Source organism: Seriola aureovittata, chromosome 3, assembly GCF_021018895.1.
Source record: "Seriola aureovittata isolate HTS-2021-v1 ecotype China chromosome 3, ASM2101889v1, whole genome shotgun sequence".
NCBI lineage: Eukaryota > Metazoa > Chordata > Actinopteri > Carangiformes > Carangidae > Seriola > Seriola aureovittata.
The window spans coordinates 9,258,734-9,283,995 of NC_079366.1; the positions used below are offsets into that span (position 1 = coordinate 9,258,734).

At 41.8% G+C, this 25,262-nt stretch overlaps 1 protein-coding gene across 2 annotated transcripts; it reads left to right on the top strand.

Annotated features, from left to right (window-relative positions):
• Positions 1-3,719: 3,719 nt before the first annotated feature.
• jupa (junction plakoglobin a) lies at positions 3,720-23,577 on the top strand. 2 transcript variants are annotated; one of them, XM_056371569.1, is made up of 16 exons: positions 3,720-3,871; positions 14,323-14,375; positions 14,815-14,982; positions 15,094-15,347; positions 16,170-16,408; positions 16,998-17,199; positions 17,586-17,730; positions 17,886-17,989; positions 18,111-18,449; positions 18,936-19,088; positions 19,229-19,348; positions 19,450-19,600; positions 20,416-20,537; positions 20,775-20,814; positions 21,608-21,738; positions 22,482-23,577. In XM_056371569.1, exons 2-15 carry the CDS (start codon positions 14,363-14,365, stop codon positions 21,730-21,732), a joined length of 2,175 nt encoding a protein of 724 aa, XP_056227544.1. In that variant the 5' UTR covers positions 3,720-3,871; positions 14,323-14,362; the 3' UTR covers positions 21,733-21,738; positions 22,482-23,577. The 2 variants fall into 2 exon arrangements, with proteins under 2 accessions (XP_056227544.1, XP_056227543.1); XM_056371568.1 differs by having other exon boundaries at positions 21,608-21,734.
• Positions 23,578-25,262: the final 1,685 nt, after the last annotated feature.

Here is a 25,262-nt window from a genome sequence, read left to right on the forward strand (position 1 = left end):
TACAAGAACATCTGCAGTTATTTTTAGCTGCCTCTCTTACTTTATCTGGATCCTACCAAACCATCAAGGACGCCCATGTGTGACTGGAGCAAATGCTGAGCTATTTTAACCCAGAGAGCCATGCACCAAACCCGCCTGAGAATGTGAACAGACATAGTATGCACCCTCAAACTCACACACACACACACACACACACACACAGTACACATCTGATCTGGCCGAAACAGATGCTTCTTGTCTTGCTGAGCGTAGCTTCATTGTGTGAGTCTCTGTCTACCTCTAGTGGTAAAAATCTGAATGAACTGAAACAAAGAAAGACCGTCTGGTTCAAAAGGCCTTTTCTGGATATCTTCATAAATGAATGTATGAAAATGAAGAACTCTAATTTTAGACATGAAACTATTCATTTACTATCAACCTGGCAGATTTGTCTAACCAAAGCTTTATATATTATTGGATTAAATGCCTCTCTGTACAAAAGAGCTGGCAAAACAATTTTTCTTGTTCTGGTCAAAGGCTCTAGGACAAGCAGGTACATGAACTTTGAGTGGAGACTTTTTTTTTTGCCAACTACTGTTTCCAACGTTAAAAAATGAACTGTCGAGCTCAGCTTTTTTAGGTTTGGTAAATCCTGTGATTCTAGGATGAAATCTGGACAAATGAAAAACAAGCACTTTGGTTTTATTTTATTCACGTCCACAGTAAACAACACACAGCCAGAACAACAGGTTTTAATAATCAAAGTACAGACTATCTCTCTCCTGGTACAGGTGGTCGGCTGTAGCTCAATCGTTTCAAAATATTCCTCAGTGGGCAGCCAACACTACAGTCTCTTCCATTTGTAGGTGATGATTAATAATTTACCACAGCCTCCGTCAGTCCACTGAGCTAGTGGTCTGCTCCAGGCCACTTCCTCTCCCAAGGACAATGGGGCCATTTCCTGTGGTGTTGAGGCAGAGGACCAGAGAGAGCGAAACAGGCTGGTATTGTACAGCAGGGACATCATATCAGTGTGTCCTGCCCTTGGAATGAAAGACAGACTTGGCCATACAGGGAGATTCATGGTCTGTTGGACTGGGAGGTTACAGGGCAAGACTGGAGCCATGTCTGCCAGACACCAGTGCAGACATCTTTTTGACTCCCGCCTACAGGATATCCAGTGAATTTCTCTGGACATTTATCTGACTTTGTAAACATATTTGTGCAGTGTTATTTCACAGAGACAGAGAAAAAGAACATATGGAGAACCTTCTGCATGTGAGTTCAATTATGTGAGCAAGCAGCCTCAGTGAGACTGAACAGCTTCAACACAAAAACATCTCTGTAACAAAAAATGGACAGCAACGCGTCTACATTATCAAAATGTGATATTAAATCAGTGCTGAAAGCAAAAAGACAGGTGGTTTTGACTGGGCCAGCGTGAGCTGCAGTCCCACATGAATCCCACTCTTTTAATTCCTGGCTAATTTTCAAAAATAAAGAGACTGCTGTGTTCAAAACAATAGCACCATTCATGTAACTGCAGCCACTATCCAGTAATATCTGAGAAAGCCAACACAAGTCAAAGACACGCAAAAATACAAGACCGGGTCACAGTTTTGACAAAAAAAAGTAGATTCAGATGCTCAGGTTTGGGGATATGAAAGCACTGTCCCATTAGTCTAATAAACATGAAGCCCCTCAAGCCACACATGAAAACCCAAGAATGTCAATTGGGCCTGAAGCTTACTCTGACAAACATAATGGCCTATATAACCAGCAGCAGCCCAGCATGCCTTGTCCCCCTCCATCCCTGTCTCTTTTAGTCTAGGAGGCACAGATGATGACTGTCACAATGGCCACATAAGAGGGAGCTGTGACAGTTCGCCCCAAGGCAGGACATAGAATACAGCCTGACCTATCTGAGCCTGTCATCCATTCTGATCCTCACAGGCAGCCAGACAAGTTTCTGTGCACACTTTGTTGCTGTTTCAGATTGAAGTGCACCACGTCTATTTTTTTTTCAACTTTACAATCATAAAATGGGTAAGCAACAGACAGACACACACCTTTGGCAGCCTTGAGTATTTTTCAAACAAGTTTTTCTTTCCTCTGTGCAGGGAGGAGCACAGATATGGTCTCAGCGGTGCACTTAGCCAGTCGCTCCGCTCTTTAGCAAGAGTCATTTTAAAAGTCAGTTTAGCCTCAATTATGGGACCTCTCTGAACTTTCCATGTGCATTCATTAGAAACCTCATGTTTTGAATTCCTTACAGCTATTCATAAACTAAAGGCTATATATGTATTTATGAATACATTTCTGTATCTGCATTTCTTTAAATTCTGACATGTAGGACTGTCACCAAATGCTTTAAAACTCTTGTAATTAAGTTAGGTACTCATAAGTTAAATGGAAAGTTTGCCATTAAAGTTGCCCATAAAGTTTAAAGGATTATTTGATTAGTCTATTGTCAGAAATTGAATCAGTAACAAACTTTATAATAGATAAGTCCCTTTTTCTTTGCAAACGTGAATATTTGCTGTTTTTCATCTTCTATAGCTAACTGAATATCTTTGGGTTTTGGACTGTTGTTCTGAGCAAACATGCATTTTGAATAAACTTGGGCTTTTACCTATTTTTAGTATTTTCTGGTCTTTTATAGGCCAAATGATCGATTGAGAAAGTGGTTTGCAGATTGACTGAAGCTGTAATAGTTCGTTTCATCTCTTGCCACTAGGGCCAATATTTTGGTGAATTTTGCTGATTTCACAATCCATTTCTTCAGAACAAACTGTGAATCAGGAGATATTTTTAACATAACACAAAGGCTCAAAATGCCAAGGTAGAAACAATGCAATACAAATCTATCTATCTAATTTAAATATGGTAAAATTGCGCTTGCTCGCTCTCTCTCTCTCTCTCTCTCTCTCTCTCTCTCTCTCTCTCAGACAAGGAAGAGATCGAACCAGTGTACCAAACACCTATGATCGGTCCACTGTATCAAACACATGGCACAGGCGCATGTATCGGTTCAATCTGTTCCTCTGTAAGTCATGTGATCGGCCCCCCTGACAGCGCGTTGTTTCCTGGCTGCAGTGACTCACCGAGTCGTCTGGTTTCGTGCTGGTTGTAATCAAGGTGTGGCCGGTCGTCATACAGGTGCACGAAATGTTTGTGAGAACAAAGCGTCGTAGCACTTTCCTTTAAACCAAACGAATAAAAACACATTACATTATTGTAATATGAGAATTCTCAAGGCTCCCACAGTTATAGTAGCCCTCTTTAAAGTGGACGTTGTTTCCTACTGTATTCTTATCAGTATTTGCAAAGTTTCATACTTTGCTCTTATGTTGTTGGGCTGGACTGGTGTGTTGAGCATAATATGTATGGTGTTGGCTGTATGGGCTGTGTATATATGTAGGCTATATACAATCATTTTGCGAATATATGAAATGTAAAACATTTTCGACATAAGCGAAAATGGTTTAAACACAATGTATTTAGTGTATCCATAAGATTAACCAATAGTATGGTCTTTTCTGATTATTCTTTTATAATTCGTTGTAACATTAGGAAAACCGATCTCTCTTGAGGCAGTTTACATAATCTGAATATACTGAGGTTTTTATTTTACTGACTACAGTTCCTGACAATAAAACAATCTTTAACGCCTCTCCCAGTGGGTGCAGAGCTGTGGCAGGGTGGGGTCGGGATGAGGAAGGCGGAGTCTGGGGCTGAGGTGACGCTTCTTTTACTAATTTTTGTTCAGAGGACTGTGGGCCAGCAGCGGAGAGAGTGTAGAGACGTGAACAGAGACACAGAGGACTGTCCCGTCCCCAAGAAAACAACACTGACGTGGGATAAACTCAAACGCGTCCGTGTGTTTCGACAGGTAAGATTCACTGAATGTATATTTTTACTTTCTCCGACAGTTTTTCAACCTGCTCATTGTGTCTTTGTCACTGACTTGTTTTGTTGTTGTTTTTTCATTCCTTTTTTATGTAGTATCGTTTATATCCTGCTTTCTATAAAGGTGCATATGTTAAGGTGGCACATCGTTTGGTCCCATTTTTCATCTTTTAGTTACCTGGTTGCAAATCCAGCCGTGTGTTTGAAGTCCATTTCCGCATGCCTGAAACTGGCCACCGCTGGCTGCTGCTTCCGAGTGAAATACGCGAGCTCTCCGGGCCTCAGAAGTTTGCTTTCTTACATGAAACTGGTTTATTTTGGTCTCTAATTTGTCATGAGCTCTTTCTGCTAAATCATAACGACGTTTGGCACCAGTATCGATCATTCAACTTGACGTCACTTGTCAATAGAGCGTCACAGCGTCGTTAGTGGTGTCCAAGTTTGTGTGCGCGTGCATATTTGTGTGTCCGCGTGCGAGAGAGGCAGGTGAAAGAACTAATTTTGCCAATATGGCCATTATCTTTAGAGCTTACAGAGTTCGTATCAGAGTGATAATGTCACAGAAGTGTTTTATGGGCATTAAACATGCTGGCAAGACATCAACAAAGCCTTTAACGCTATTGTTCCAGCTAACTCATAAATATACACTGAAGTCAGTGGATTGACGGGAAATTAATTGGCAACTATTTGGTAAACCGGTGAATTTTCATTTCTGAAGTAAAAGTGCAAAAAAACTCTAAACTAAATGTAAGCATATATTTTTTCTTAGTCATCCATGACAATAAGCTGAATACATTTGAAGATGCCACCCACACAGTTTATTTTCTTACGGACCAATTACTCAAGAACATAATTAGCAGAGTAACTGATAATAAAAATAATTGTTTGTTGTTGCAGTCCTCTGTTTCAATATTTGACCTCAGACCACAGTAGATAATACAATGAGCTAATTGTGCATGGGAGAGTAAGATCTGTTTCCATGCACATCTGTAATGCATGACAGTAAATAATGAGTCATAGCACTAAATTTGGTTGGGGATACTATAGCTCCCATCCACTCCCCCTCTGCTCTTCATGGGTTAGTGATGTCTCCAGGTGTTGCCAAATCTTCCATGATGTCATTACCTTTGCAGATGCTCTGGACTTGACAGAACAGCCAATCCTGCTTAGTGAGCAAATTATTTCATTTGATTTCATAAGTAAAATCCACTGAAATTGGCATCCAATTGAAACAACTTTTCTATCCGCTTTTTTCTTATGCGATTAAGTCATTTGCGGTGTCCTCCACCGCCAACTTTAATATCAGTTAGAGTCAAATTTGACATGGGTCACATGAGAATTAGAAGTTAAACAGCTTTTCTTCAACACTGAGCCTCTTCTTCATTAAACACTAAATCACATTACCTATTGTTCTCTAGTTTGGATCATTAGCAAGTTACCCCATAACAAAGCACCAAGAACAGCGCCGAACAAGTCTGTGGCATCAAACTTGTTTCTACACCAATGCATCCAGCTGAGCTTGGTGAATATGTGTCAGGTTGAATACGACAGGGTGCCAATACTTTCTGCCAGACAGGCCTCACTGAGCTTGCCCCATGTCATCAAGTAGTGCAGTAGCAGACAGCACCCTGGTTGGAAAGCTGTTCCCGCTTGGCCTCAGGGAAGAGGGTGAATGGGTGGTGGGACAGCGAAGGGGGGAGGAGGGTGACTTACTGTAGATTTCGCAGCTACAGCTGTGGTGACACGGTGATAATCTCCCCCCTCCTGCTTAATTCCCTGATACTGTCCTACATTAGCAGAGCAAGAGGCCAGGAGATCCTTCAGTTTATAAATAGGTCTACACTTTCCAAAGGGGATTACTGTATGGCATATATTCTAACCTCTTTGTGTAGCTGGAAGTATTTCTTTTCCCGTGGATTCACTGTCTTACCTCGCCTCTGTCTCTCTCCAGTGGTGCCTGACTGAATACTTTCCAGGGGCTCAGTTACAGCCACTCAGTGCACACGTTGTGTGACCTGCTCTGTGTTTGCATATCACCCTTCTTCTGTGTTTTACTGTTCCCATGGAGAAGGGGCTGCACAGAGATAAAGTTTCCTGTCAGCGACGGTAGCAGCCTTTGTGGTTGAAGTCGATAGGAAGGTGGTGTGACCGCATCAAAATCTCCATGGGGTTAACTTCCAGAGGCTTAAAGGGAAATCTTCATCAGACGATGCTCTGCCATGCAGTCTCCCAGACACAGTGTGCGATATTATCTATGATAAGCAAAAAATCTGTTGTTAATTTACTTTTAAAATTGTCTTAAGCTTTAATCTATAAGAGTAAAGCAGGCAAGCTCAGCTAAACATGAGATATTCAGTAAAGAGATTAATTCAAGCCATCTGAAGAATTTTGAGTCTCTTTGTTTAAGATTAATACGGTAATTAAATAATTGGCAGCATTGTCGGAAAACGTCCATTCATGCAAAAGATTTTTGCTGTCACCGACAAAACATAAAGTCAGAAGCTTCCGGCAGAGCGCAGAGGTATAATGCTGAGCAAGTGAAGCTGGCATGGCCCAGCTGAACCCTACCCATGACAGTCACTGTAATTAATTATTTACTTTCAACAGTTCTCTTGGTCAGATCAAACGAGGGCAAGAAAATATCCCTTACTTAAAATGTCATAGGCCTAATGGTTGCTTTTTCCCATCACTCGCACTTTAAAAAGTGTATGAAAGTCTGCCAGGTTGGTCATTTCGGGTCAGCTTTTATCGTATCAGTCTGCTGGAAATAGCTGAATCTGACTGTTTTCTTCAGGAATACATTACAAATGATAATTTTTTCATTACAGATGATGTATCCAAGCAGGGATGGAGTGAACTAGATTCCAGCACTGACTCAAAAGACAATGTTTTCACAGTTGGATGATTTGGCTGAGCTGTACTTCTCAGCATAGTGACTCTGATGAGTCCTGCAGTATCTGTTTTTCTTCTTCTCCTCCTCCTCCTCCTCCCTGTCCCTTAATTACACTTCTGTGAGAAATTGAGGAAAGCGAGGACAGCAAGGGTGTGGTTGAAACTGAAAGCAAATCACCCGGGAAGCTTGACTCGTTAGATACGCAACTTAAAAAACATCAACATTTCACAAGAAAGTTGATTTTGTATATCGTCACTGCTGAGTGAAAAATCTCTGGACTCAAGTTTTCGTTTGTTTTCTTTGTTTCACTGCTTTTGACAGATGTCATGCTCTCATGGGTTGAGAAAGTTGTGCAACCCTGGGGCCTGTGAATACTTTACAAAACACTGGATAAACTGAAAAATGCATGGGCGTTTTAGACAATCGAAGCAGTTATTCTTCCTTCTACATTTCTTTTTTTGTTCCTTAAAAGTTGACATTTTAGAGGTTCTCATTTTACACATTAGCAGTGTATAAAACAAATGACATGACTGTTGTCAGAGTAAGTCACTCAATTTTTTATAATGCTGGCTTTTAACTCTTCAGATATTTTGATGTAATGATTTAGTTTTTTTCTATTTTGGTCGTGGTTTGCATGCAGAAGAGCAAACAGTGAACTTGTCAGCTGAATTCGCTCTATTCTTCAGGGTCCCTTTAGACGTTTGCCCTGCTCTCCAAAGCACCCTCCTCCCGCTCCCTCATGCCTCTAATCTCCCTGAAAAATTAATCATCTGTCACATCGCCTCAGCACTCAGCCGCACACCGATGCGTAGCAGTAGCAGTTCAAAATAAAAAAAAAAAAAGAAATTCTGGTCAGGCCTTTAAACATGGCTTTGGATGCAGTGTTGGCCACCAAACTTGGCCCGTGAACACACAGAGCCGTCTTGATGTGCTTCAGCCTTTTTGGTGGCATCCAGTGGGGACACTTGAGACCCGCTTTCCTTTTCACTGTGACAGTAGTCAATGGGACAATGCGGCTACTCTTTTCCTCTCTACCCCAAACAAAGTAACACAGAAGCTCTCTGTGCTGTATCAGAGACTTAGTTCATCCTCTTCCTTCCTACCATCGACTAAACAACATGCAGGGGGGCACTTCCTCCTTACCATAGGTCCAAAGACAAAGTCACAGCCCTAAAGACACTGGCTACAACCAAAAGTAAAATTGAATCTAGCTATTTGATTGCCACATCTTTTATGATCCATTATTCTCCTGATATGGAAGACTTTGGACATACTTGTGTTCCTGCCACAATATCTGATGCATGAAGGACCAGTTTTGTGAACTTTGTTTCTGAGTACTTTATTGCCACGCACTTTATTGCTACATGGGGTACACCCCTTTTTACTCATTCACTCCTTCTTTATCAGCTTCGTGTAACTTGATCCTGCTCTGCACTCTGCCACCTCCTCCAAGACAGCTCACATTTCCTTTGATTCACAGCAAGATCCCACAGGGAGTAAACAACTACGCGCCAGTTTACAGCCACCGTACGGCATCCTCTGGCTTAAATCAACTCATTTAAGTAGCTGCAGTGAATCAACCAGCCGTTATCCATTCTGCTGCTTATTTTACTCATTGGCTGAGTTTGACTGTGTTGTTGGGAATGTTTCCAGATCAGACAAGGAAGGGGAGCACGCTGTGCTGCATCTGCCACATTAAGACAAGCTCAGTTTGTGTGTTGCACAAGTGCACACCAGCAGTATCTCATTGTCTGTTCTTCTCTGTTGGCTCTTGGCATGGCCACGTTGCTATGGTCTGGATTTTATCAACTGCCTGTTACAGTCAATTGACAAATGCTCTTTCGCTCCCTCTCTGTCAGAGAGTGAGTGCTTTTACAAAATGTGGACTTGAAGCGTCTTCCTCAACTTAGCACATGACGTGATACAGTAGTTTGTCAGCATAGTTTTGCGTATACAGGAACAGTTGTGAAAGTACAGCTTCTCCTAACGCACGTCCTCTGTCTGACCAAACAGCCCAGCAGCGTTGGGGAGTCAGATAATGTTGACCACCTCTTCCTGTCACCCACCACAATAAATCCATTAGCTGTGCACCACTTCACATCCTCCCTTATTGATTTGTAACAAACAGCTATCCAGTTAGCCCCAGCTGCCTCCATTACATTGCTATAACAGTGGGGGGATCAGTGACGTGTGGTTTGGGGACCAAGTAAGGTTAGTGGGCGTGTTAAGCTGGATCCCTGTGGGACGGCTGAACCCCAGACTCTATAGAGAAAAGATGCAGACAGCACAATGTCAACTGCAGACAGTCTGCTGTGGAGGCTCAGCTGGCTGCACTGGCCATTTACTGTGTCAGGAGGATTGGGCTGTGGGAGTGCAGGGTGTTGTGTTATAGTCATCTGGGAAACAGTTTATAGTAAGAGGAGTGTGGGTTGCATGTCACGGGACATATATGTGACAGGGTGTGTGCATGTGTGTGGGGCTGCCATATATGTCAAGCAGTTGATCTGTGTCTGTGCAGATGGTGCAGGAAGCTTTACAGATGTGTGGTAACATAATCTGCTTTATTTGCGTGTCAGCCTAAACATGACATTAGCAAGCCTGTTAGAAATAACAGGCCACCAGATGAGGTTAAGTTCTTACAACAAATCCCCGATGTTCTGATAACCATGAGAACACACAATTAACATAAATCATACACTAGTGCTGGAAAAATCTGTTGTTTTTTTTAAAGCTCGACATTATGAGAAAGATGCTCATTCGCTTTCTTGCCGACGGTTTGATTAGAGAGATTGTTACCACTCGCATGTCGGTGACTATAGATATGACGCTACAACCAGGAGACAGTTAAGCATAAAGCCTGTTGTAGCGCCACATGAAAATGACATGCTATAGTCTTATAAGGGGTTAATTGATGGACTATCTCCTGACATTTTTGCTCTTCAGTTTTTGTAAAGGTTAAAGAAACAATATAATGTCTTCATTAATTAGCTTTAACATGTGCTAACAGAGCCAGGCTAACTGTTTGCTCTTGTTTCTAGTCTTTCTGCAAAGCTAAGCTAACTGGTTGGCTGGGGTTAGGGTTGCTGGCTGTACCTTAATAGTTACCATGCACACATGAGAGAGGCATCAATTTTCTCATCCAGCTCTTGGCAAGAAGGTGAAAATGCCTGATTATGTCTTTAAAATTGCGAGCTAAATATTCTCAAGCAGGAGTTGAAACAAACTACAAATACTCTGCAACATGTTATTTAACACCCCTCCTGCCAAACAGGCATGAGGCTAAATAACAAATCACTGAAAACACTGCAATGTGTGTTAGGAGCCACTCTGGAAAACGACCAGAGTTCATCTCCAACCCCCTGGGCCTCTTCTCTGACCTGATTCATTCCTGCTGTGATACAAAGAAGAGCTTAGGCCTGCAAAGTCAGAATCTGGCATACTGGAATATTTCTTTAATGGCGATGCTTAAGTTTGTAACTACATAACTTATTAATTATTGGGAGGATATATTGAAGAGAATTAAATGACAGATCTACTGTTTAGCCCCTCTAGCCATTAGGTGTATTCAGCCTCACCCAGTTTGCTCATACACCCACAAACTCTGCTGCCACGCCCTTGTTGAGAGCTTGTCACTGCTGTGGAGACACTCCCTGTCTGATATGCCTGTGGGGGGGGGCAGGATAGTCAATCCTTTCTCACATCTGAGAACAGAGTTACTCATCCATTGTCACAGTAGCTGTGTGCTCTTATTATCTGTTAGTTTCAGCAATTTATGAGTGAGTCACTGATGTCAGTTTAGAAGAGTTTAGTGTGAGAATAGTAAAATTGTGTAATTGTGTGCTTTTTTTTTTTTTTTGCAGTACAGGATTTACAGTTGGACACAGGACAGGTTGAATATGCTATGTTAGCGTGGAATGTCACACTGGCGTTTCAGCATCAGGCGCTGAACAGTATCCATCTCCGCCTTTCTGTTGCAACTCGCTCGCTGGCAGCTCTCACTGATACACATTCCTGGTTTTACTGAGCAGGGGTTTTTTTTTTTTTTTTGGAAGAAGCACACTAAAGTCATCCACAGAGGCTGTTGCTTAACAAGATAGCGGGAGTTGATGGGTGTGAGAGTGAGGAGTGTTTTCCTGAGTAAAAAGTGTGGCTTCTATTACTGTTACTGCACATTTGCATGGATGGGTGGAGGGTGGTGGTAGTGACAGAGCAAGGTACAGTGAGAGTGAAAGGATGTGTCACTCATTAACTGGAAGGGAGCAAAGTCCAGGCAGAAATACACCACACAAGCCACAACTTTTCTTCAGTACGGCAGACAGGGAGATTAGCCATATTATCACCATAATACACAATAAAGTTTTATATGTATTTATCTATTTATTCATTTTTTGTTAAGCTTGTTTTTTAAGTATTTTAAATCTTTTTAATTAGATTTTTAAATCATTAAAACTTTTGATGATTTTTCTTTCTTTGCTGGGATCACAGTAGTGACGAGCATTGTGGGTGAGGGGGGAAAAGGAAATTATGAGAGAACCCAAGAGGGATCAGCACTTACCAGCAAATAAGTGAGCATAGCTTCAGACATCAGATGGGTCAGCAGATAAAACCCCCACAGTACAGTGCCTGAGCGGAGTTTCGGTTACCTAGGCGATATGTGGGGCGTGTCGCAGCATTGCAACAGTTGGCTGAACCCGCTGCCTCGCCCAGGAAAACAAAGACTACACAAACACCCTGTCCCTGATTTACAGAGCACGGGAAAGTTCTGTGTGGACACTGTTTGTGCTACGGTTCTGCTTAAAACAAAAGGCAGTGTGGGCTCTGTTTTATATCAGTGTGTTTATTTGTGGATCAGTAAAATGTTTTTAGAATTAGAAGGCCTTTGGAAAACAGACTTTAAAGCTGGGGTGAGTCTGACATTTCACTACCGTCAATCTATTCCCATGGCTACACAAATCGAAAGATGGATGGCTAGTAGCCGCTTAGCGTATTCTTGACAGACGAGCCCTCTTGTTTGTGTTTAAAAAGAGGCCACTCCTTTAGTTCGAAAGGTAGGAACCTACGCTGCATGGTTGCATAGTTTCCATCTGTGGCCTGATGAGTCACTGCATTATCTGTAAGGTAGCATGTAGCTGCATGCACAGACAGTCCTCTGTGGCCTCGTCCTGCAGGATCTCTTGCCAGACTGACTACAGCTGAAACTCACTGAGCTGCTGCTCCCTGTGAAGGCAAGAGAGATAAAGGGACATGTTGGGACCTTTACAAGAACGTCAGGTTCAGGTGAACGTATTTTGAACATTTGCATATCTACAGCACATAACAGATACAGGTCCACACACAAAAAAAGAAACGTGGGGACTTTCAAGTAAGTTTCTAGTCCATCAAAGTGCTACAGAGAGAAAAAAGAGGATAGACACCGACTAATGAGGAACATGCGGTGCGCAGACACACTATTGTCAGTTTCTTCTTCATACAAATTATAATGAAAAACAGGCCCCTGCAGGAGCTACGCTGACATGCACACACACATCCACACAGTATGATGCCTGGGGGAGAAGAAGTGGGCTGGGCCAGCTGAGGGACTGAAACACAACACGACACATCCTTATGCAAAGCCAGAGGGTAAAAAGATGAGGGAGTGGTGCTTTTACTAATACATCATGAACAGCCTCAGTGTAAGGCAGAGAGACAAAGCAGTTCATCTTTGTACAAATTCCTTTCCTCCAAACCCATAGATCAACTCTGATTATGGCGTTACATCACATTGTTTAAGTTGCGTGACTATGAATTTGTTCTGAGAAGTTTAATGTAAGCACAGGTAAAAAGTGGTTATTTAATTGTTTATAGCTCATATTGTGCCAACACAGCAGCTTGACATCCTGGATTGTGGCCCCAACTTGTTTTATTAGTAGTGAAGACAGAAGATCAGCATAGCTTGTTGTGTAGAATCCCACTGTAAGCTATAACCAGCTGTCACACAAAAGAGCTTCAAGGATGGAAATATTTTTCCTTTATTTGCCAGTTGAAGCCTTTGTTTATTGACTCTGCTGCGTGTAGAGCCCCGCGGTACTTCCAGTTCATCTGCAGTGCCTGCAGAAATCATGAAAACACACTCTTATACATGTACGCACACACACACACACACACACACACACACACACACACACACACACACACACACACACACACACACACACACACACACACACACACACACACACACACACACACACACACACACACACAACGCACCCCAGCAAAGAATCCCATCAAACATCTGCAAACACTCATAACAAGCACAGTAAATGCATTGTACTGTTTGTCACACGCAGTGGCATGCAGCTATTATAAATGCAGACGTGTTTGTGATGAAGAGGACTTCTGTGGTGGATGACGCAGAAGACAGAAAATGATAAACATGCATGTTCTGACACTGAGAAGTTATGCTGGGTCTTTGTGGTCTCATTTAAGGATCTGTTTTTCATGTTTGGTCTTTATCTTAAGAAAAATTAAGTTTTCAGTAAAAGAAGGATCCGGATGCACAAAGGATACGTGATAGAGACATTTCATAGTTATTAAATTTAATATTTGACTCATTAACACTTTGTTCTGACAGGCAGTGACATGCTTTTGATTAATCCTCTGTACAGTATTTCAGTTAGTCTGGATTTCACATGTTCATACCAGTTCTGACATTTTTACACAGAGCTGCATGCATTTAATGGTGAAGTGCATTACAATTGAAGCACAGTTGGTTTATAAAAAGTTGGTTTATTATTTTCTTGACAGATACAGTTAGTTGTTTTTGTGATGGTTGCATAACTGAGTAAATGTAACATGAAGAATGATTTTTAATAGGAAAATAAGATGATGTAGAACAAACTTGCACCAACATGTATTGTGGCTATTATGCAATCTGGGGCATTGCTACAAGAAAAACATGCCTCAGGATGTCGGATCACTAAAAACCTTTTAAGGAGAGCCAGAAGGCAAGTAGGTGTTATAGATAGTATGTAGTAGTAGTACAAAATAATACAAACAAAGTTTTAGTCAAGTTCCAGGCTTTTTGTTTGTTTGTGTTAGAGGTTTAAGTTTGTGTGTAGGGAAGAGGAGTATGTTCACTGTCAGACACTGGAGTCAAAACCTGACGAACAAGTTCCTGATTGCCATGCGTCAGCAGCAGGCTGCTCCCACGGCTATATGGGTGGAGGCCCGGGGTGAAAGGTCATTTGGGCAGGCTAGCATTCCTCACTTACAGCTGTCTCTCCACTCACTTCGCCCCCCCTCCCCTGTGAGCCGCCGCTGCTGCCGCTCTGTGTTGTCATTTTAAGGTCAGGGTGCACGGCTGGTCGGTGGGGGGTGGGGGGGTTATCATGTGAGCTGTCATACGTGGCTGGCATATAAAAACTGAATGACAGTACTGTGTGAGAGAGCAGAGACCTTGTTGAAATATTTATTAATTCATGAAATATGTGTCATTTGTCATTTACAGCAGGTGAAATGCTGAAAATCCTGACTTTGCCTCTTTTCTTGTTTGTTTTTAGGTTTGCTCCATAGTTGTTGTTTTGATAACAGGAGGCAAGGATGGCAATGCAAAGTAAGTGTCTCAGCTTTCATCCTCTTTCTCTGCAAATTTTATTTTGATAATATAGTGATTTTATGTTGATTTTCTTTGTGCTATATCTTGCTTGACTTTTGTCTATATCACCTCCTTCTACAGTTCTTTTGAAAGAGTACTGAACATTTTCATTATGACCTTTCCAACTTCCAACTATTGTTTTGATGTATTTCTATTGAGGTCACTTCCCTAAACGATAACTGAAGGTTGTTTCGAATGTGCTCCTTTAAGTGGCCTAGAAGTAAAACACTCTTCCTGTGGGAGAAAAATGGAGGCAAAACATATTAAAAAACTATTATCGTTGAATATTGAAATAGTAAAATTATAACAAGTTATAACCCCTCAATACCCCCGTTAATAAATTATGTTGGTCTTACACTTCTGACCTCCAACAATTCCTCTCTTCCTTGCTCAACAGTGGGTGAGCTGGACAGTGGCACGGTGAAGGTGACAGAGTGGCAGCGGACAATGTATGGTGTAGACTCGGGCATTCAGTCCGGAGCCACCACAGTCAGAGATGACGACGGCGATTTCAACACCTCCAAGCACTACACCATGACCACCACCGTCACAACGGAGCAGCCTGGTAAGAGGACAAACAGGGTTCAATATACAAATATATGAAAGCTTCTGCCATTATTACATTTGGTCTGTTTTATCATCATCATCATCATCATCATCTCACTTCTTCTTCTAGACTTGGATGCCCAGTACACTATGACCAGAGCCCAGCGGGTGCGAGCTGCAATATTCCCAGAGACGCTGGAAGAAGGCACAACCATCTTGTCTACTCAGACAGACTCGACCCAGATGACCAACGTCCAGCGGCTGGCCGAGCCCTCCCAGATGCTCAAGACCGCCATCATCCATCTGATCAACTACCAGGACGACGCCGAGCTAGCCACACGTGCCGTGCCCGAGCTCACCAAGCTGCTCAACGATGAAGACCAGGTGATGAACGGAGATACAGAGTTTAAAAATTTGCAGAATAACCCTAACTTGACTGTACTGTGTGTACTGTGATGTCTCAATGAGAGCCTTGTGATACATACATACTGCATATACAGTATGTATAGATTAATATAGTGCTGCAGTAGTTTGTAATTCTGGAAAATATGCTAATTATGCAATATCACTTTCATGTTTGCACGTTAAATGTGACTCTACTGCCCCCAGTCAGTTAGCTTAGCTTAGCAAGAAGAAAGAAAAACAGCTCTGAAGCTCATTAATTAAAACTGAAGTGTAAAACGACACATTGTGGTGTTGCAGGGGTTGTGTGCAGGAATGTTTCTTGGCCAGGCACAGTCACAACAATATTTTAAGAAGTGACTGCACCTGACTTTGTGCTAAACTAAGCTAACCAGCTGCTGGCAGTAGCTTTATATTTAGCATACAGACATGAGAGCTATATCGATCTTCTCTTCTAACTCTCTGCAAAAAAAAACAGATTCACAAAATGTGGAACTATTCCTTTAATCAACAGCACATAACAGATAATGGATGATAATCCATTAATTGTTTACTTTATAAATCTGCTACTTTTATTTGCTTTATGTCCTTGTAAATTGAATGTGTAATATAAGTTTTATTTTTTAACAGCTGGACAAATTTCAAAGTAATTTGAATCTGTCACCTTTGAGCTCAGAAAAATTTATTTGATTGATTTAGAATGAAAATATATTCTCACCCTCTATAACACAAGTACCATTTCAAAAAGGGGTTTCACTCTTATTACCACAAGTAAAAATGAACTCCTCTTCTCTCTCTCATCAGGTGGTGGTCAGCAAGGCAGCACAGATTGTCAACCAGCTGACACGCAAAGAGGCATCACGCCGCGCACTGATGCAGTCCCCTCAGATGGTGGCAGCCGTGGTGCGGGCCATGCAGAACACAAGTGACATGGAGACCGCACGCGCCACAGCCAGCATCCTCCACAACCTGTCCCACCAGAGAGAGGGCCTGCTCTCCATCTTCAAGTCCGGAGGCATCCCTGCTCTAGTCCGCATGCTCAGGTACTGCTGGACAAAAACTGATTGTACATTCATGATGTTTGTAAATTATGCCACCTATCACAGTTTGATCCTTGTCTTAGTTGTTTATATGAATGTTGGAAAAACGTACTCTTTAATATAGTTTGGGTATGAAATGAAATCACACAGAAGTAGTTTTAGAAAAGACCTTTTGACAATGTCAGCTTCATTTCCAAGCCCGTTTTGTTGTTACCTGGGTTGTTCATCTAATCATTGTTGAAATGCCAAACGCAGACACTGTGAAGTCACGTTGAGGTATTTTCCAGTGCTGCTACCATGCAATTCAGCTGAAGAAGAAAACGAGAGCCTCTGACTCACCTTGTACTGACATTTAATGGATATAGGAGATGAAGAAATCACACATTACTCTTCCTCGCACCATCTGATTGGCATTCTGGGAAATGTAGGAAATCATAGACTCAAGTAGTAAATGAGGCAGGCAAATTAAATTTGGTCCAACCTAAAATTATTTAATGGTATCCAGCAGTGAGAATATCCAATAGTGGAACTTTCCTTGAATGTATGGCAACTTGATGTGCCATTGTCTTTTCTTTTTATTTACCTCCCTCAGTTCTCCCATGGAGTCTGTGCTCTTCTATGCCATCACCACGCTCCACAACCTGCTGCTGCACCAGGAGGGAGCTAAGATGGCCGTGCGTCTGGCCGACGGCCTGCAGAGGATGGTTCCCCTGCTGAAGAAAAGCAACCCCAAGTTCCTGGCCATCACCACAGACTGTCTGCAGCTGCTGTCCTACGGCAACCAGGAGAGCAAGGTGCGTGTGTAGCTATCAGTTCGGTTCTGTGCTAGTACATGTAATACAATGCCTGGTACACTTCATAGGAGCCAAGTATTGTAATGTGACACTGTTGAAATTGTCCTGCTTGTGTGCACATGTTTTGTTTTGGGTGTGGCATGTGAACAGAGGTGTTAAGGTTCTGGGACCGAGAGCGTACAGGTGTGGTTATGAGTTGAGAGAAAGTAAAATGAGTGATCAACTGGTGTTAATCTGCCTGGACTGGTCATGGCTTTGTTTATGAGTGGCACGTTGTAAAATATAAGTGTTGCTTCACAAACGGTGGATTAAAAAGTAAAAGTTGTTTTCCCTCAATCTGCACTTTGTATACCCACGCGTGCTCACATGGTCCCTCTGTTTCACAGCTGATCATCCTTGCCAACGGGGGTCCTGAGGGTCTGGTTCACATCATGAGAAACTACAACTATGAGAAGCTGCTGTGGACCACAAGCCGTGTGCTCAAAGTCCTCTCTGTGTGCCCCAGCAACAAGCCTGCCATTGTTGAAGCTGGTATGTAATATGTTTCCTGTGTCAGCACACACCTGTGTGTACAAGGCAGTCATACAGGTGTGTCAGCTTTTTGTTACCTGAACTGTGGCTAATGGCAGCACAGTTTATGAGATGTTGGTGAAGGCTGAGTGATATAACCTCTCTGTTCCCTGCAGGTGGGATGCAGGCTCTGGGTAAACACCTCACAGGCTCCAGCCAGCGTCTGATGCAGAACTGCCTGTGGACGCTCAGGAACCTGTCTGATGCTGCCACCAAGCAGGTCTGTGTCTACATTTACTGTTTACATTTGCTTTTCTTTCTTTTGCTCTTTTCTTTTTTTCACATTAATTTTATTTCCCATAATTGTGCACACTCTGAAATCGCTCTCTCCTTGTTTCCAGGAGGGTATGGACAGCCTGCTGCAGGTGCTGGTGGGCCTGCTCAGTTCAGATGACATCAACATGCTCACTTGTGCCACGGGCATCCTCTCTAACCTCACATGCAACAATGCCCACAATAAAACTCTGGTCACCCAGAGCAATGGTGTCGAGGCTCTGATCCACGCCATATTGCGTGCCGGTGAGAAAGAGGATGTGACCGAACCTGCTGTTTGCGCTCTGCGCCACCTGACATCGCGCCACCAGCAGGCTGAGCTAGCGCAGAATGCTGTGAGGACACACTACGGCATCCCCGCCATCGTCAAGCTGCTCAACCAACCCCACTACTGGCCTGTCATCAAGGTAGAGGGAGGGAGGCGGGGAGGGAGGGAAGGAAGGGTGGAGGGATGGTCTACATTGTGCTTCTACTGAGATATGGTGGTTTCAGGAAGATCATGAAAAGGATCCTAGACAGGTAGACTGAACGTGGGTAATTTGAGGCAACAAAAGTTCAGGACTGTGAAACAAACACATTGAGTAGTTTATGGGTTTTGCTCCAAAGATAAAGACTGGGGAAACTGGGGAGGACTGGACAGATGGACAAAGGGGGATGGCAGGTAGAGCAGAGAGCCAGAATCTCAGTCAGCCCGATCAAGCATGACATGCACATGACAGCAGGAACAGTATGTTTTACAGGACCAGGCTTTAGAGAGGGAAAAACTATTACATTTAACACACAACAGCACAACTTCCAAGTCTTGAAGCTCTTCGTCAGCCTTGTTTTGTTTGCTGACCAATAACAGTGAACAGCATCATGATCGTATCTTTGCTTCTCCTCTCTGCCCGAAGGCTGTGGTTGGCCTGATCCGTAACCTGGCCCTGTGCCCAGAAAACCAGGCTCCTCTCAGGGACGCAGGAGCGATCCCCCGTCTCACCACCCTGCTGCTCAAAGCCCACCAGGACGCCCAGAAACACGGCTCATCTGCCCAGCAGACATACCAGGTACATGACGGGCTAGTGTCAAAGGATGTTTATGGTCACTGTGGTTCTTTAGGGGATTGTGGAAATGAGTAGTTGTGTATTATTTATGTATTTCTATGTTTTTGATTAACATTTATCCTTAATTTCATCTTTGTTCTCAGGATGGAGTGAGGATGGAGGAGATTGTGGAGGGCTGCACAGGAGCTCTGCACATCCTGGCCAGAGATCCCATCAACAGAGCAGAGATTGCCAACCTGCAGACTATTCCTCTGTTTGTGCAGGTAATGGAGGAACTTACAGTGTCACACTTCCTTGTCTTGATAATTAACTTCCTTATGTTTGTTTGTCGTTTTTTATTCATTGTCCTCCTCTTCCTCTCCAGTTGCTCTACTCTCCAGTGGACAACGTGAAGCGTGTGGCGGCAGGTGTCCTGTGCGAGCTGGCCCTGGACAAACAATCAGCTGAGCTCATCGACAGCGAGGGAGCGTCGGCTCCACTGATGGAGCTGCTGCACTCCAACAACGAGGGCATTGGTAGGACACCCAGATAATGCAGATAATGATTAGCTTACTGTAATGCAGCATTTAGTCATAGGTGAAAAGAACAAAGTCAATTTATTCAAGTGCTGTACTTACTGTAAGTGCAGTTTCCTGGTACTTGCACTGAGCATGACTTTGTCCATTTTGTGAGATGGAATACTTTTACTAGACAGCATTTCAAAATAACATATTGTGGCTGACATGTAAAGAAAACGGTACAAGTATTAAACTACCTGCTGTATATGGGTAGTTTGACTACATAAAATGACATAACATGACACGTTGTGCAGATTGCTTTACATTTACAGCCAATATGTTTGTGTTTGAGTTACTGAAAGATGTTAATTCACACAAAAAAAACTACACATAGTTACTTAATTACAGTTTGACTTCTTCTATTATTTACTTATCTTACTGTTGCCAAGAGTCAGACAAGAAGATCAATACCACTCTCATATCTGTCTGGTAAATACGAAGCCACCACCAGCAATCGGTTAGCTTAGCTCAGCTAGCAAGAAAACTTTGTTGGTTTTTTTGAACAGATTATACCAACAAGATATAACGTGTTAATGATAATTTAGAGGTGTTGGCAGGCAAATAGTGTTACCTTTGGACAGAGTCAGGCTATCTTGTTTCTCCCTGTTCCAGTCTTTGTGCTAAGCTAAGCTAACAGGTTCAAGCTTTAGCTTCATATGTAATGTACAGACATAAAAATGGTTGAAAGTTTTGAGTGCAAACTATAACACATTATCAAAAGAGCTGGGTGTAATTGTACATCGCTGAATGTGTCCTGATCTTTTTCCCTTCAGCTACGTACGCTGCGGCCGTGCTCTTCCGCATCTCTGAGGATAAGAACTCAGACTACAAGAAGCGTGTGTCTGTGGAGCTCACACACTCTCTGTTTAAACACGACCCCGCTGCCTGGGAGATGGTGAGTGTCTGGCGCCCTCCACTGACAGGACAACTGAACATTACATTTTTAGACGTTTCTTTATTCCCTTCAACGTTTCAGGTTAAGCTCTAACGCATCATAGCATCGTTATATAATGCTAATAGTGAAATAATTTGTTTTTAACAAACTGGTTCTTTATTCTAAAATCTATAATAATAAGTTTTCTATATAAAAGTGTGGGCTTTATATGACCTTTGACCTCTTGTGACTCTGCAGGCCCACAACGGTGTCCCCATGGACGCACACTATCCAGATGGTGAGTAACTATGGCTGAAATGTGCACATGCAGCACATTCCTCAGCACTGGGTCACTCCGCCACAGGGAGTGACCACAGTGTTAAAATGCTGTAACGTGTGAGCAGTTTGCCTCCCTGCTGCTGCTCATTTACCGTCATCATTTGGTAGCTGAAGAAACTAGTTTTACTTTCTTACTTGTTTTCTTCAAATCAATCACAAACTTGGCCTCTTCCATCCGTCCTTCTCAACTCTGTGTGTTGTTTGATGCTGTACGTTTTGTGTTTGTCGCTGTCTTTTGTTCTTCTTTATGGCGTACTTTACTACATCGCCTGCTTCTTCTCTTGTTCACTTCAGCCTTTGACTTTCCTTTATCCTTAAGGCTTCAGTCTTTTTTTCTCTCAGTACATCTTTACCTATTCCTCCTTGTTAAGTCTGTCTAAAAGGTTTTCTTTCCATCAACCTCCATCCTGGTGATTCCTTATCTGTGTTTTCATCTTTGTCTTAATTCCCATTCTTTCCTTCTCTTGACTTTTCTCCTTTTATGGCATTGGTATTTTCTGTCTCCTACTCTGAGCAGCAAGACCTGGAGAGGAAAGGGATCAGTGATCACAATATTCCAAAAATGTGCCTAAAATGTGGAAAATGTTAATGATTTCCACTAGTTTGTTCAGTTTTCTCCACTGTGGTTGCCGCTATCATGACAACAGCAGCAAATAAACCCTTAGAGACCAAGGGAAGCTAAATAACATATGATCTATTGGTCTGGTGTGTAACTAGTCAAAACAACGAACCAATGTCGTAATCTCTTGCAGAGCTGGATATTGGTTTCCAAGGATACGGAGCATATGCAGGTGATATGCCCTTGGACGTCGTTGATGGAAATTTGATGCATGATGATTACGCAATGACCTACGACAGACAACAGTTCCCTTATTAAAGGTTGGTAAGTCAGTAAATCAAGATGTTGTTGCAATTTAAAGCCCTTGAAATCTTTTTCTTCTTTTTTGTTCTTGACAACATGAAATATTGATGAGAAGATGAGAGGCCATCTAAGTGAAAAAACAAACTAAACTAAACTTAAAAAAAAAACACCTGTCAGTATTAATTCTTGTGTTCAACACTCAACTGATCTGCTTCATCAGGATTGAGTGGGTTTGATAAGATATGACTGACAGTGGCCTGGAAACACACGAACGACCCCTGTCATTTGGTCGTTTTGTTTTTCTTGTTGTTGTGGTTTTTTTCTTAATTTACATTTTATTCAACAATTAAGGGTGTGTTGCACACCAGGTACTGATAACACATTCAACAGTCTAATTATGAAATAAAATATAATAGATTAAATAAATTAATGAGGTGAAAGACAAATAAGCCCAAAAAGTAAATGTATTGAAATGGATTTTAATATAATAAGTAAAAATAAAAGGGAAAATTCAAGTAAATGTACAGTTGTTTCATCAGCGTGGACCACTAAAACAGCAGGACAATGTCTGATGGGATTCACTGCGTATATTTTATGTAGAATTTTGAAATAACCTACAATAATTTTGGTTTTTACTTTGACATTTTTGACCAATATGTTTATTATTACATTTATGTCAATGCCATTATGCGAAATGCAGATGGTCCAAGTGACTCTCATCCCATTCTTCTTTTGCTCATTATGTCTTTGTCCTCCTCTTATAGACCCAGAAGAGGAAGAGAAGAGGAGGCAGAGGCGCTGTAGTGAGGCCTAGTGGGACAAAGAAGAAGAGAATACAGTCGTCTGTGGAGATTATTCCCTCTGCTCTCAGCCTGATGTAATATATGCAATTATTACCGAGTACAGGACTCATAATCTTAACAGGGCTCAACTTTGTTTTATAGCCTAATTTTACTGATTATAATTATGACAATGATGATGCTTGTAGGTTTCTGTTAGAGAACCTTCTAAGAGTGTGTGCATGTGAGTATGTGTGTGTGTTTGTGCTTTTGGGTGGGTATTCTATGCCAAAGAGATTTTATTTTGTGATGATAATCGTGTAGCTTCCTTTTTTTTCTTTTTTTTTTTTTTTTTTTTTTTTTTAAAGAAAAAGAAACAAAAAAAAGAGAATAATAGTTGAAAACACTGCCAGAGGTGGCTCAACGTGCACGGTGCACCTGCTCACCGCTCGCTCTTTCTTAACGCCTTTGTAACAGACACTGCTGTCTACGCTGTAGTTTTGACACTATATACCGTCAAGTTTCTCCCGCTGTGACCCAAGAGTCGGTGAAGAGTTAGTTAACACGGACTCGTTCTTCCTCTCGGCACTAATTCAGTAGGAGCGAACAAACGGAGAGATGTGGAGGTCTTTGACAGACCTTTGAGAGAGAGAAGTGTAGGGCTGCCCCCCCCGACTCTTATGGAATCAGCTGACGTGGATTATTAGGAGTGTAGGTGAACACGATGGTTGTTTGTTTATTTTTATGAACTGTTTCTCATCTTTTCTAAGTTATTCACTGGGAAAGGTTCACATTATCTGACATTACCAGGATATTAACAGATTCCTTTGATTAGAAAACTGAGCTTCGAGAGAAAAATCGTATGTGACTATAATAATTTGCAGGAAAACAACAGTGTGGGTGAAGCAGTTTTACAGAGTTGTTCAACAGATTGACTAAGTCATTAGTCAACACATGAGATGATGTAGTTGGGGACGGCCCTACAGCTAGAGCAAACTACTGACAGGGAAATTTGTCTTTCTACTTAATAAGAGTTTTTACTGAAATTTGTTTAATAAAGATAAAGGATATATTAAACATATTATGGTGTCCATGTTTATTTATCTACCTGTTTTTAACCTTTTTAAATCCTCTCTGGCCTTGGTAGTCCTACTAGGTCCGTGTCAGACTCAGTCTTCATACAACCTTGACAAATTGTACATTGTTTTAAAGCTTGAAGTCTCATGTTTCCATGTGTGCAGCATTTTTAGGATCCCTACATCACTGCGACAGGTGTGACTCAAGACTTGTGGCTGTTTTCCACACCCAATGATTCCAGTACAGGCTTTATAGTCTCTTTTTCATCCCCCCAAAAATCTATATTTCTACCATGTTTGTGCCTCTGTAACTGTATTGTACTCATTTTTTTTTTTTTTTTTTTGTAAAATTTAAAAAGCTTCCTTTCAAAGGTGACTGTAACAATCATCGGTTTATTTTGGGAACATTATTTTCAGGTTTGTGCGCAGCAGTGAGGGTGTCTGATAAACGATAAATCCATTGCAGTGATTGTGAAAGCAGTTATTATACCCATAAAGAAAGTGTTACGTTTTTATATGTTTGGTGTTTCAGATAATAATAACAAGACTAGTTCGGTCTGTTCACCATCCAGTTTTACTGTAACACAGTCGGATTCATTCATACAAGGACCATTTGCTTCGTTCTGTCCTGAGGTGAACATCAAAGGGGCTGATTAAAAAGAATTAAAAATAATCCTACAAATATATCCATGTGAAAATGTTACTGGTTCATAAAGCCCATAGAAGTGATGTGGTTAAGTTGAACTACCTGCTGAATTTTAACCAAAGAAATAAATTGTTTACTTCCTCTGTGAAAATCATGTTGCTATAATGCTCGGTAATATGAAACCTTAATGTAGTAAACGCATCTTACAAGCTATGAGAGAGTACAGTTCACCTCCAACAGGTGCAGTTCACTGCCCCGTCCTGTCGCTTTCACCAGACTTTCTTCAGTGTTGCAGCTTGAACTGGGCAGATTTTAGTGACTGATGGATAGCTTGAGATATTTTGTTGATGTTATTAACTTTAGCTCAGTTTCTTCCTCTGCCGCGTGTCAAATCCTTTCCATCGCTCTTACTTTTGTGGAGACTCAATCACTTTCTGTCTTTTTACATTTTTCCAGTTTTCAGATGTGTGTCTTGGAGCTTCTTTAATGTCTGCCACTCACTAACCACTTTGACAGGAGCGCTATTTCTTTTGTTGTTTTTCTGCTCGGTCAAAAAGACAAATGAGTGTCTTCACTTTTTCTCTCATAGTAGACTATCCAGAACTCAGTTCAAAGCATCATTACGTCCCCCAGCTCGTCTCTCTCTGTACTGCCTCTGTGACTCTGTGGCATTAAATAAGAAAAAAAGTTATGTGTCAGTTGCTGACATTTCTATATTCATCCCCCAAATGTTCGTAGCAGGTCAACCCAACATAAGGAGTTGACAAGAATCTGACATTTTTGAGACTGAATAAGGAGATTGTTCATGCTGTTCTCATTAGTATGAATTAGTCATGAAAACCTTGATGGGGAAAAACAAGCAGGGAGAAAATCCTCCCTCCCATCCTACTGCAGCTCTGACGTCTGGTATGAACATACAGACAATAAATTATCTGTGGCGCTGTACACAAGCAAAAATGTTCATCCCATTTCTCAAAAAAGAAAAAAACATGTAAAATGTTGAGGATGGCGTCTGAACCTGTGGCTGAAAAATCCAAAACAAGA

Coding starts and splice junctions, on each gene's coding strand:
- jupa (XM_056371569.1), top strand. Junction 14,983..15,093: donor CGTCACAACGGAGCAGCCTG/GTAAGAGGACAA, acceptor TTCTTCTTCTAG/ACTTGGATGCCCAGTACACT. Junction 15,348..16,169: donor TGCTCAACGATGAAGACCAG/GTGATGAACGGA, acceptor CTCTCTCATCAG/GTGGTGGTCAGCAAGGCAGC.